Source organism: Pantherophis guttatus, chromosome 1 (assembly GCF_059756535.1).
Source record: "Pantherophis guttatus breed Tessera chromosome 1, ASM5975653v1, whole genome shotgun sequence".
NCBI classification, from domain to species: Eukaryota; Metazoa; Chordata; class Lepidosauria; order Squamata; family Colubridae; genus Pantherophis; species Pantherophis guttatus.
This window is the reverse complement of record NC_142063.1, coordinates 28,235,708-28,249,863: the sequence shown is the minus strand read 5'-3', so window position 1 is coordinate 28,249,863 and position 14,156 is coordinate 28,235,708. Positions and strand designations below refer to the sequence as shown.

Genomic DNA, 14,156 nt, shown 5'->3' with positions numbered 1-14,156 from the left:
GAGTCCGCTTCATATAAACTGTGGATCTCTTTGCTAAAAGTCAAGTTTCATAGGGGAGGTGCAGGTGTGTTATTATCAAAAAATGAATGCCTGCTTTATTGTGTGTGGGAGGGAGTTGTGCTATGATCTGCAACTAGAACACTGAATAAATTGGCAATTCCCTGGACAACCTCTCCAAGGAAGAATAAGCAGTTGCTAGGAGACAGACCAATCTTTGCATGTCACCAGGACACTCACATGGCTTTATGCTGTTGTTCAGTGTACACTGTAAACTTGAGGCAGGCCTTTCCAACTATCAGAATTTAGACTGCTTTCTTAATCTGGGAGTTTGGTCTTGCCTCAGTTTCCCTTAAAACACTTCGCCCCTTGCTGTTTATTTATTGGGTGTAAATGACTGTTCTTCAATGATCTTAGGTGGCCTTGCATAAAATGATTATTCCTCTCAACTTTATTTACTAGAAAAAGAAAATCTCTAGCAGAGTTTTGTGGGTATTGCCCATATCTGCTCTGTTGGGTTCTAAAATCCCTGATTTCTGGTGTAACATACAGAGCTCTTTGTCTAAATAAACTCTAAAAGAAATTCTACAAGAAATGCTGTTGGAATAGTTCATTAGAAATCTGAGTAATGGATGTGCACTACAAGAGCAGGATGTAAATCTTTATATAAAGCAAGGATAATTTTTGTTGTCTGGAAAGGGAACAGATCTGATCAAGCCTGAATTAGTCCCTTCCTTCCATCAGTTAACTTCTATGCTGTCTCAAACTTCAAGCCTTACATCATTTGGGGACAGGTTATTTGAAGGACTGCCTCCCCCATGTTACATCACCCAGCCCACCAGGACGGGAAGGCAGGGCATGTTACGGATAATAGGAATGGTCATCTGGTGGGACCTCAAAAAAGGGGCCTCCTTGGTGGTGGCTCCTTTATGGAACATCATTCCTCCTGAAGTATGGTGGTTTCTACCCTGTTGCTTTTCTGAAACATGGTTTTGTCAGCAGTCCTGGGGACCATGAACGGAGACAGATCAAGTGGCTGATTTGATTGTATTGTTGCTGCCATGGAGAAGTGCGGGAGGCAGGGGAATGGGTTTTACTATACGGCGGGTTTTTAAATTTTATAGACTGCCTGGTGTCACCTACATGTGAGTTGGCAGTTATATAATTTTGTTTAATAAACAAAAATAATAAATGATTAAGTTCCTTGCTTATAGGAGAGTCCTAAAAAGATTTAATATGAGTAAACTTTCTGAATGTAATTTCCCCATGACTAAAGTGCTCATGAAACTATGTAAGCTGACTTTGCACATTGCACTTATTTATTAACAGAATAACAAAATAACAGAGTTGGAAGGGACTTTGGAGGTCTTCCAGTCCAACCCCCCTGCTCAGGCAGGAAACGCTAAACATGTCAGACAAACGGTTCTTCAATCACTTCCTAAAAACCTCCAGTGTTGGAGCATCTACAACTTCTGGAGGCCTCTCTAGGAGTCTCTGGAAGCTGGGGATAGCAAAAAAGTCACTTCCTGTCTAACCAGGAGTTGGGAAATGGACCGTTTCAGGCCTCTGGAGGACCTCCGAGGGGGTGGGGAAGGCTGTTTTTGCCCTCCCCAGATGCATAGAGAGGATCTGGAGCCAGGTAAGAAAAAAAAACGGGCCTTCCCCCCCCCAAGCCCTCCGGAGGCAGGAAACAGCCGTTTCCCTACTTCTGCTGGACCCAGAAGGCCCGAAAATCAGCTGGCCGGCGCGCACATGTGCGCCAGAGCTGAGCTGGCATGCCCACTGAGTTTGCCATCATGGCACTAGGGATTCGAACTGCTGAACTGCTGAACTTTTGATCGACAAGCTCAGCCACTTAGCCACCGTGTCCCTTTCATTAAACTAGACATTCCCAATTCCAGTTAAAACATTTAGCCTCCAGTCCCCTAATCATCTTTGTTGCTCTTTGTACTCTTTCTAGAGTCTTTTTTATATCGTGGCGACCAAAACTGTATGCAATATTCCAAGTACGGTCTTACCAAGGCATTATAGAGTGGTATTAACACCTCACATGATCTTGATTTTATCCCTCTGTTAATGCAGCTTAGAACTGTGTTGGTTTTTTTGATAGCTGTAGCACATTGCTGGCTCATATTTAAGTGATTGTCCATTAGGACTCCCAAGATCCCGCTCACAATTACTACTATTGAGCCAGGTACTACCTATATTATACATGTGCATTTGGTTTTTCTTGCCTAAATGTATAACATTACTTATTAAGTGTTAAATTTATGTTTTACTGACAAAGAAATAAGGGGAGACTAGTATACATCTATTTCAAGCTATTTAGCTCTCATCAGATAGCCATACCCTTCTGGGATTCAAACCTGGGCTACTTGCATATTAGGTAGATGTATTAACTTCTAAGCCACAGGCTCTCCTCGCTTTGTCAGCTATACCAGGGGAAAGATTGTTTTTTATCAGGACAACCCAGGCTACCCAATTATGGGATGGAGCATATTGCTTCCGCTTTCGCCTTTCAGCCCCAATGGAATTAAATACTAAGGGGCTGAAAGGCGAATGTAATATGCTCTGTTCCATAATTGGGTAGACCAGGTTGCCCTGATAAAAAACACTTAATCTTTCCCCTGGTATAGCTGACAAAGTGAGGAGAGCCCGTGGCTTAGAGGTTAATACATCTACCTAGTATGCAAGTAGCCCGGGTTCAAATACCAGAAGGGAATGGCTCACTGATGGTAGCTAAATAGATCTGTACTAGTCTCCCTTTATTTCTTTGTCGGTAAAACATAAATTTAACACAAAAATACCGTATTTTTCGGCGTATCAGATGCACCTTTTCCCCCAAAAAAGAGGGTGAAAATCTGTGTGCGTCTTATACTCCGAATGTATACTTCGAAAAAAGCCTCAGAAATGAAGCTTCAGAAAAAAAGCCTCCAACAGACCTTCAGAAAAAAAGCTTCCAACAGACCTTCAGAAAAAAAGCCTCCAAACGGAGCTTCAGAAAAAATGCCTCCAAATAGCTTCAGAAAAAAAGGCCCCAACAGAGCTCAGAAAAAAAACCTCCAAACAGAGCTTCAGAAAAAAAGCCCCAGAACTTCAGAAAAACATAGCTTCAGAAAAAAAAGATGCTTTTTTCTGAAGCTATGTTTCGGAGTTTCAGAGGCAGAAAAAAAAGCAAAAAAAAAAAAAAAAAGCAAGGCACAGAGCTCACAACCAACAAATCTGTTGCTAAAATTCACCTCTGGGAACAGCTGATTGGGGGTATTCCGGGAGGCCAATCCACCCGCCAATCAGCTTTTATCTTATTTTCGTCCCCAAAAACTATAGTGCATCTTATACTCCGGTGTGTCTTATACTCTGAAAAATATGGTAGTTTGTCATGAAAGGGATTGTGAAAGCCTCTGGATTGAGGCTGAAAGGCGAAAGTGGAAGCAGTATGCTCCATCCATAATTTGGTAGACCAGGCTGCCCTGATAAAAAATATTTAATTACTTATTAAGCCACAGCCATAAAGACCTGGTACAAAGATCTGTGAATTTTCTGGTATACAGTTGCCAGGAGGGAACTATCTCCCAAAGCATTTACTTTGAATTGGGTCTTTCTCTTCCTGTAAATTTGTTTTTCTTTTTCCTGCTTTGACAAAGCATTACTTCAAACACCTAGGGAATCCATGAGATGCAAGGGGACGGTTGCTCCCTGCTTACCTCAGCTAATGCTCTTTAGAGGAACTAAAGAGATCACTTGCTGGATGAATGGCTGGAGCTCCTGTTTAGGGAAGGAGATTGTTTACGCAAAGATGTTCCCAAGTGCACCGTGTGTGTGCTTGAAGAAACTAATAGGAGCATTCTACACTACTCTAGTAATGGGAATTCAAAGAGCATGTTATTACCATATGGCCTTGAATACAGGTGGAATATTCATATGTAGCAATGAAGCTTGCATGCGGCCTCCTCCTATGCATTGATCCTGAGATGCACCTTGATTTACTGTGGGGCTCTGGGAGATGGGAGATGAAGTGCCAAAAGAGATGCCTGGGGTACTATTGGATGAAGAAGTGTTTTTCAGTGAGACCGGTCTATCGTGGCAACCTGGTGTACCCAAATATGGTACGAAGCATACTGCTTTCCACTTTCACCTTTCAGCCCCAATCCAGGAGCCTTCCAGGAGCCTTCACAGGCATGACAAACTATTTGCTTACACGACAAACTATTTTTGTGTTAAATTTAAATTTACCGACGAAGAAATAAAGGGAGGCTAGTATAGCTGTTTCAAGCTGTTTAGCTCTCATCAGCTAGCCATATCCTTCTGGGATTCGAACCTGGGCTGCTTGCATATTAGGCAGATGTATTGGATGAAGAGTTGGAGTGACTCTAACTGGGCATGGGTAAAAGCCCATATTAAGGATTACCTTGTGGCAATAAGGATTGCAAAATGTCAATAGTTCGCCACCCTTATTGCATCCACTGATAGCCATCCAGCAGCTCTGTTTTGGATAACATGCTTCCTGTAGAGCAGGGGTGTCAAGCTCGATTTCATTGAGGGCCACATCAGGGTTGAGTTTGACCCTGGGGGGCTGGGTAGGCATAGCCAGGGTGGGCGTGGCTCAGTATCATCCGTGTCAGGGGCCTTTGTGGTGCCTTGAGTGCTTGCGACCCTCCCAAGCTCTGTTTTTGCTGGCAGAGGGGTTGCAGGAGGCCATCACAACTGAAAACGGACCTTGGGAGGGCTGTGCGTGGCCTTCCCAAGCTCCATTTTCGCTGGGAGAGGCACCGCAGACCAGTCCTTTGCTGTTTCCAGGGCAGCCCCGCGGACGAGATCTAAACACCCTGTGGGCCGGATCCTGCCCCTGGGCCTTGAGTTTGACTCCCCTGCTGTAAAGGGCCCCTTGGAAGATCTATTGGGCTTCTGTGAAGATTATTCAGGTTATCTGATGGATAATGTTGCTCAGATTCGCTCTGACATGGACGCTGACTGAGCAGAACAGGCTGAGGTGCCTAGGACATGGTCTGGAGGTACGATCTGGAATAAGTTTGAGCTGGTGACTCCCAAGAAAGTGCAAATCCTGATATTTTGTACTTTTTTTCCCTAATTGTTTTTCCTCAATTGTAGCATCACTTGGAATAGCAACACCAATCTTAGGTGTGTTATGAACAAAAGGCTTGTGTATTTGGATCTTAAAAGTTGTACAAGTTCTTAATTTGCTCATTTTCTAAAACATTCTCAACTTAATAGTGTCAGTAGTTTTTTTAACCAATTCAGATTCAAAATTCTGGTAAAATTTCCATTGAATAATTCTGGTAATTTGTTCGTGACACTGCTTGTGGTCAATGTGTGAAATTTTGCTAATCAAATGGTCAATTATTTGATTCTTTTTACTACAAAACCAACGAATTTGCTGTTGTTACGTTTTTACTGTTGCCTTCATGCAATTAATTGGCAAAGCTTGTTTTTAAGCCACTAAAATAAAGCCTATTTTAATCAACACCATGTGGGTTTTTTTATCAGCTTTTTTTTTCTACATCTTTCAGGTATTGACCACATATTAGCTTGTTCTTCCAAATAACAAATCAGTTTTAAATTGTTTCTTTTCTATATTCAACCTTCCATCTTTGTTACTTTCAAGATTGACAGATGTCAGCAAGGGTTCTTGGCTTTTCTTAAAGGCCATGTTTTTCTTCTTCCAGTTTGTTTCAGCTGTACACTCCTATATTATGTAATTTTGGATCTTTATGATTAGAGCTAAAGTAAGGTAAATAAGTAAAGTATAAATCACATGTAAACCTTACATGTGAGGTTCATGGTTTAGGGCAGCCGGTTGTCTCTCTGCCTCACCTATCTCACAGAGTGTTTTGTGGATTGGGAACTGGAGCAGGGAGAATTCTACATGCTACCTTGAGCTCCTGAAGACAGGCAAGATACAGATTTCATAAATGATAGCAGCGATATGCCACCTAAATTTATATTATGGGCAACAGATGGATTGCCCACTCTTACCCAGCTGGTGTTCTCCTGTGAACCTAATCTTGCTCACTTGGTGTTCTCCAAAGGTTCTGGATTTCAGTTTCCAGAATCCCAAGATAATTTGGTTGGGTAAGGGATTCTGGGAATGGTAGTCTAAAACATCTGGATGGCAGCAGATATCCTAGCTCTGTTTCTGGATAAGAAGACCTTGCTCTCAGGCAAAAGGGGAAAAAATAGCTCTGATGAAGACTCAAAATGGAAACTCTGTACTTTTCTGTCCATGTGTTACCTATGAATATTTAATGAAATCACTTGTAAATAAAACGGGTGGAGAAAGATGAGAAGCCTAGGAGAAGAAAGTAAGAGGAACTCCATACTCTTGAAACTGCCTTCCAGGAGGGAAGTAGATTCTAGTTATAGACATTTCTGATAGGATGCCTGAATGGGGCACTTGTCTAGCTTTTAATAAACAAACAAACAAATAAACAATCTAGCACACAATTCAGGTGAGGCAAATAGTGTTCAAGACATTACAGAGATATACCCAGGGACAAAGATTCCCATGAATATTGTATTGCCTACTCTGTCTTTAATTAGTGGCGTCTGTACATTTTGGATGAATTTCTCTATGTGTAATCAATGCTAATGTTTTTACCAGGAATGGTCAGCATGAAATATTGTTTTCCAAGATTTCATTACTAACCAGTTTTTTTTTTCTTCATCTGGCTTGTTTACAGCAGCCTCATTAGTAGGAGACAAACATTCTCGTATATCTAGATACTTCACATTGTTGGTTATCCTTTGTGAAAGTCCAGTCATTTTAATTTGTTGCAGTAAACACTGAGAATAATTAACAACTTTCCTTGTACTGTCTATCTCTTAAGTCGAGATGCAGATAATGCACTGATTTATTGTATCAAGTGTCTATTCCCTTTCTATTTTGTCATACTTCCATCACATAGACTTGGCCTTTATTTATTCTTCATTTTACAATATTGTGGTCTCTAAGCCATGATGTATAGCTTAGTTACTGGACTGTGTCAAATCCACTTGTGGAGTAGCAAATCAGAAGGCAATCACAAACTATTTCTGTTCTGTTGCTAAGATAACATCCCGGTTGTGTCCTTGAAACCATCAGCAGCTGAGCTCAATTCAGAGGTGACTTGCCTGGAACTAAATAATAGCAAACAGATACTTTTAGGAAGTCTATTAGCAGATTGTCAAGGCAGCCTACGGGCCACTTCTTTATTCCTAGCATTAAATTACATCTGTCTTGAATATACAGTATGGAAATCCACCACTTTCACCCCTGCCCAGTCTTACTATGTAAGACTATCACTTCATTGGTATACTCTGCACAAGGCCGCCTCCTATAAGCAGAGTACTGTATGTAGCTAATAGTCTGACTACTTAGCTGTTACACCTAATAGGCAGGTAAACCTCTTCTATTCCATGGATTTTACAAAAGCCAGCTTTCTCACAGATTGTTTTCTGTATAAATTTTTATACAGAAATAAAATAAATTCAATTTTATAAATGGAAGTTTTAACTTCCATTATTACACATATAGCCAATGGGGACAGTGGAGAGCACCGAGATGGGTATGGCCAATCTGATCACTTTCCAAGCTAGCTGCACATTATTGCGTCAAGTGTCATTATGAAGACCAAATTTTGACCGGATTTTTTATTATTATTATTTACATTAATTGGCTGCCCAACTCCAGTGGGCTCTGTAGTGTTCATAGGACAACCTGAGCCACAAACCAGCCGACTATGTTATCTCACAAAGTGTTGTGCAAATTTAGGAAATTGAGCATGATTCAGTTAATCCTAAACAAGCATATTGTACATACGTTAGACATCAGTTCTGCATCTGTGCAAACATTGCTGCTTGCATCTGTTTGGAATGGGGTACCAGCCCATTTGATTGCATGCCTGGAGATCTGTAATTATGAAAAAAAGGAAAGCGTCCCATCCCCCCTTTCCATGCCTATCATAATTTTTATAAAGCTGTCTAATACCCTCTTTGTCTTTCCCCAGAATCTTTTTGTTTGCTTTTCCCAAAGCAGAGGTAGAAAATCTGGAGTCAGAGTGTCATTGGCTCTTCCTTAACGTTCCCTGCCTGTAACGCAGCCAAGCATGCATCTGTATATTGGCACTTGTTCACATACAGCCCTATCTAACCAGCTCTTTCTTATTCTAAGGCCATCGGAGCTGATTTCCAATAGATTAAAGCAGGGGTGTCAAACTCAATTTAATTGAGGGCCACATCAGGGTTGTGTTTGACCTGGGGGTGGCAGGGGAGCATGGCCAGGGGGCACGGCCAGCATGACATCATTCATGTTGGGGGGCGCATCTGGTGGCCCGAGTGCTCTGCCAGCGAAAAAGGGTTCTCGAGCTCCATTTTCGGTGGCGACAGCATCCTGCAACCCTCTGTCAGTGAAAGCAGCTCAGGAGGGCTGCGCATGACCCTTGCAAGTTCCATTTTTGCTGGCAGAGGCACCATGGGCCAGTCCTTTGCTGTTTCCAAGGTGGCTCTGTGGGCCAGATCTAAGCACTTCGCAGGCCAGATTTGGCCCCCGGGCCTTGACACGCCTGGATTAGAGTATCCCACCCCCATTGTCCTTTCTGACCAGTACTGGCCCTCCAACCTTGTTTCCATGCCTCTGTCTCTTAGTATTTTTTTTTATTAGTATCTCAAAATATAAAATACAAAGAGAAATAAATGTAAAGGGGAAAGTAAGGGAGGAAAAAAAGGGGGAAAGTGTAGGGTAAAAGGGAAAAAAGAAAGAAAAGCATTGACTTCTGGCTCTTTATAACACAATAGAATAAAGTAATAACCATTTCTGTAACAATAAATCTACAGAACCAACAAGTCAAAGTTTTATGTGTTTTTGTCCTTTTTTAATTCACTTTTTTAATATTTTTGTCTAGTAATAACTTTTCTATTCTAGCAAGCTTTTGACAGCTCAAAAGAGTGATCAGACTGTTCATATTTGACAGGAGTTCAGTTGTGGTATTAGGCCAGAATACCACAACTGAACAACTGAATACCAACCCTTTATTACATGGTGTTAAAGTTCCCCCAAGAATCCATATCCAAAATTCAGCAACAAACCTCAAATTACAGTAATATATTTTCCTTCTTTTAATTTTTTAAAAAAGTGTCACATTTTTGAGTGGCTCAATGTCCTTTTTTTTTTTTTAATTAAAAAAGTGGTCTAACCCCTCTAAATTTCACTGATTTATGTGCAGTGCAAAGACAGACATGAGGAAAAGGATTGTCTTTCTTCAATTCTCATTCTTCTCCTAGAACACAGAACATGGAATAATAGAATAGGAAGGGACCTTAGTCCAACCCCCTGCTCAAACAGGAGGCCGTACACCTTTTCAGACAAAAGATTGTCCAGTCTCTTTTTGAAAACCTCCAGTGATGGAGCATCCACAACTTCTGAAAGCAAACTATCACTGTCAGGAAATTTCTCCTTAGTTCTAGGATGTTTCTCACCTTGGTTAGTTTCGAACCATTTTTTCTTGTCTTGCTTTTTGGTGCTTTGGAAAATAGTTTGACTCCCTCATCTTTGTAGGACCGCTCAAATATTGGAACAGTGCTATGTCCCCTCTAGTCCTTCTTTTCATTAGACTAGACATACCCAATTCCTGTAATGGCGCTTTGTATGTTTTAGCCTCCAGCCCCCTAATCATTTTTGGTGTTCTTCTCTGCACTCTTTCCAGAGTCTCAACATCGTTTTTGTATTGTGGTGACTAGAGCAGGATGCAGTATTCCTAGTGTGGTCCTCCGAGACCAGTATCATGAGAGTGATCATTCACTCCTTCCAGAGACTGCTATAAAAAATGCAATTTGTTTTAAAAAGGAGAACTGGAAGAGATAAGAGATTTCTTATCATTCTTAAGCATGCTTTTTTTGCTCCAAAGTATATGTGGGAGGTGTTGGTGGGTGGGTGGGCGAATTATGGAGGCATTTCACATTTTGCTGTTGGCAGTTAAGATAAAGTTTGCAGGAGATGAACTGAATTATAAAATTGACCTCTGAAGAGGTTGGCTTCTCTGCAATTTAGATAAGACTGGCAGTGGAGAAAGGCAGAGCCAGCAGAAAGGCAATTAACTGCCGAATGTTGTTCAACAGTAATGATCTTGATTAGCTGTTTGCTTTTGCTGTCTGGCTGGAAATGTCTAAAATAATACTTGGCATGGAATGGATGGGAAGGGATAACTCAAACATTGCCAAGAAATGTGAGAAAGAAACCATGAAACAAGTGAGGAATCATTAAGAAATCAACCTGGTTCACAATTGCTAAGCTGTATTTCATTCCATGTTGGATACAGCCCAAATATACTTCTGCTGATGACTGAAGAATATATACAATGTGATCTACCTTCGTGTTTTAGTGATGATACTAGCCTTTACAAAACCTTTGGTCAGAAATACCCATCCTGAAGTCAATACAGTTTATCATGTTTATCATGTCTCTGTACCACTGGTGACTTTATTAAATCTGGCAATAGCACTGATGTTGCGTGCTGTATAATATCATGAGTTACAGCTATAGATTTTGTTGCTTTGAATATACAGCAATTAATTTAACTTGTCATGCAAATTTTAGTTTAAAGCTCTGTATTTTATGGTTTTATGTTAATAATAATTATGTAATTACATCAGTTGCTTTATTCTATGTTTGTACTATTTTTATTTATAAGTGCTCCTACTACTGCTGTCAGGGGTGATATGGCAAAAGAGTTTAACTTTTATTACTATCTTTGAGATATGCTCAGCAGAGGTGGATTTCAGCAGGTTCTGACCAGTTCTGGAGAACTGGTAGTGGAAATTTTGAGTAGTTCGGAGAACCGGTAGTAAAAATTCTGACTGGCCCTGCCCCCATCTATTCTCTGCCTCCCAAGTCCCAGCTGATTGGGAGGAAATGGGGATTTTGCAGTATCCTTCCCCTGGAGTGGGATGGGAATGGAGATTTTACAGTATCCTTGCCCTGCCACACCCACCAAGCCATGCCATGCCCACCAAGCCACCCACAGAACCAGTAGTAAAAAATTTTGAAACCCACCACTGATGCTCAGTGAATACAAACCACCTTGAAAGTGGATTTACAAATGACAGGCTACAAGATAAAGATGCTACATGGATAAAGATACTACACTAGACATACAAAAGAAATCAGCTAATATTTTAATAATCAAAAACAATATGCAAATAGTAAACCAAGAGAGTAACCTGGATAATTTTCCTATGTTATATTTATAAAAGTGGCTTGTGAGATTCTTCAAAACTTTAACAAACTATTTTAAAAATTTGATTATAAGGGCATTTTAAGCGTTTCATATGTATGGGGGAGGAGGCATCTTATATGTTTGGTGGTGAATACAGCTCACAGGTGTGGAGGAAAGCATATGAACATGTGTTCACTGTGGGGCAATGAATTTAGTTAATCTGAAAGTCTGGATTACTTAGGTAGATGTTAGATCATTTGCAGGCTGATCATCCAATAAAGGGGTTTTGTCCAGGATGGATATAGGTCACAGAATGATTTTAGCTGTGACCCATTGGCTATAATAGCATTTCATAACAGTTTATCACTGGGTACTAATTTGGTCTTACTTTGTGTTTTATATCTGTGAGCAGGTATTGTTAAAAATATTTGATTCATATCTGTTACGAATATATCTTTTAACTTAGGGGTCTTTTGGTTTACATATCACACTAAGACACGGTGTGCTTATTCATGGAATACTGCATAAATTAAACTTGGCAGGGTTTATCAAGCAGGATAAGTCATGGTTGAAGTGCTACAATGGCTAAATTCACAAAGCATGCTAAACCGAAACGCATCTAGCTAAGCCCACTGCATCCTAAGACTTCATTGCAGGCAGTAAATTTTATATATTCTAAATGATGGCTGAAAATGTGCACATTTGTTTAAAACTTTAAATCCAAGAAAATGCCTGTATTGTAGTTATATTGCTTCCATACACTCCTCAATGTAAAGTTGAGATAGTTGTTTACTTCTATGGACTCCAACATCTGGAGAAAGAGAGCAAGCAAAAGAAAACAAATTTCTACTGCAAATAAAGAGTTCAACACATCTGGGTCATAAGAAGTTATACTACTGTGATAAATCTATTAAGACCTTAAATTACTATTTTAAAAATGTGGAATAGCACAAAGTTGCAGTTTTCCACAACAATTTATAATTTGTTAAAAATATCTTATTTTATACGTAGTTTGGAAAGGATAGCCCTAGTTAAGCCAGGGTCAGGAGAGGCAGTCAAATCAAGATCTATTATCACCACTTAAAGCTAGTTTTGCAAGCTATAGCTTGGTCAGTTTGTGACTTAATATATCTAAAGTCACATTTGCCTGTGGAAGAGTCCATTGCTTAGGAGAATATGCCAGGTTTCTCAAAGAAAATAGAGAATGAGAACTGCATAAAATACAATTTACTTATGGTTGAGAGTGTAAGTCTTGATAATGATGATAATAATAACAACAACTACTACTACTACTACTACTACTACTACTACTACATTATTGTCATTGTATGTGTATGCACAGTATACCCATACAACAAAATTCACTTAACACCCAAAGACCAGGTCCAACACACATAACAATCCCCAAACACACCTCCACCCACCACAAATTCCCCACCCCTAAATCACCCAAACATCCACACAACAGACCAAGTAATCCTGTCCAACAGCTCATTGATGGTGGCTCTTTAGTTCATTGTTGAGTGCAATTATAGCTCTAGGATAAAAACTATTCAGGAAACATGTGGTCCGAGTTTTAATTGTTCTGTATCTTCTGCCAGAAGGCAACAGTCCAAAAAGATTGTAAGCAGGATGGGAAGAGTCTCTGAGAATGTTATGCAACTTCCTCAAACAGCAAGATTCGAAGATGTCGTCCAGGGCTGGTAGCTGGAGCCCAATGATATTCTGGGCAGTTTTAATGATTCTCTGTAGAGCATTTTTGTCTGCTGCAGAGCTGCTCCCATACTATGCAAGAATGCCATATGTCAGGACACTCTCAATAGTGCTGCGATAGTAGGACAGAAGTAGATGCTGAGATAGATTTATGTTCCTGAGCATTCTCAGGAAGTACAGCCTCTTCTATGCCTTCTTCACAAGCATGTTAACATTTATAATCCATGATTAGTATTATGCCTGAAATGTATTCTGTAGGGTTGGTCTTCGGTTGTAGTCGAGAACTGCAACTGTTTGTTCTTTAGGATTCACACAGGAATGTTGCTATTTCTCTTTGTGACTTTCTTCTCTTTTCTTCCCTCCTCCTCCCCCCCCCCTCCAAAACAGTGAAACTTGGTGGGCTATGGGATGGATGAAGCTGAGCAGGACCAGTACGAAGCCCATCTCAAAGAGCTCTTTGACAGCTTCGATGTCACCGGCACTGGCTGTCTGGGGCAGGACGAACTGACCGAACTTTGCCACGTGTTGCATCTTGAAGAAGTAGCACCAGGAGCATTGCAGGAGACCCTTCTACAGGATGGTCTCCCTAGGCGGGTAAGATCATACACTCTGTAGATGGGCCCAGCTGTCATTCCAGCCTTGGAAAATCTGCACTGGTGGATCAGTGTGTTCTTGCATCCAGGGTGTTCTTGCATCCAGAGGGAAAGTGGAGATTGGAATGGAAGGAAAGAATGAAGTAGAAATAATAGAAGGAAAAGTTCAGAGATGAAAAGATAGCATGCCACATCAAACCATAACGTCACCATACATGTACCAGTGTGACTGAATTCATATATGATAGTAATAAATAATGGCTTACAAACACACTGGACTATAGTTTAATAGATTCACGTAGCACACAAAATTAAAACCCATATCATTACAGATAGTCTTTACTTACAAGCACACTTAATTCCATTTTAAATTGTTTTTATCAGATTTCAGTAAAAATTTGTGTCTGGAACTCTGCACTTTGATATGGCCCAAGGGCTAATCAATAAAGTAAACTAACTACAACCACAATTGGGACTGGGATTTCCATCATAAGTTGTTGTAGTTGTAAGTCAAGTCAAACCTAAGAGCCTGAGTGGCATAGGAGGCTAATGCCTCCTAAGGCAGCATTTAACATCCAGCTGCCTGCAATTACTGCGAGTTCAATTCTCACCAGGCTCAAGGTTGACTCAGCCTTCCATCCTTTCT

General features: G+C 40.5%; 1 protein-coding gene across 13 annotated transcripts in view; it reads left to right on the top strand.

Annotated features, from left to right (window-relative positions):
* NIN (ninein) overlaps nt 1–14,156 on the top strand; it is a 123,203-nt gene that overhangs the window by 13,132 nt on the left and 95,915 nt on the right. For all 13 annotated transcript variants that reach the window (XR_015731106.1, XM_060693817.2, XM_034433353.3 and 10 more), the window contains exon 2: nt 13,305–13,511. Coding sequence is in view for 12 of the 13 variants with exons in the window: in XM_060693817.2 (XP_060549800.2) it covers nt 13,326–13,511 (186 nt within the window). In the remaining variant the exon portion in view is untranslated. The remainder of the gene's footprint in view (nt 1–13,304; nt 13,512–14,156) is intronic.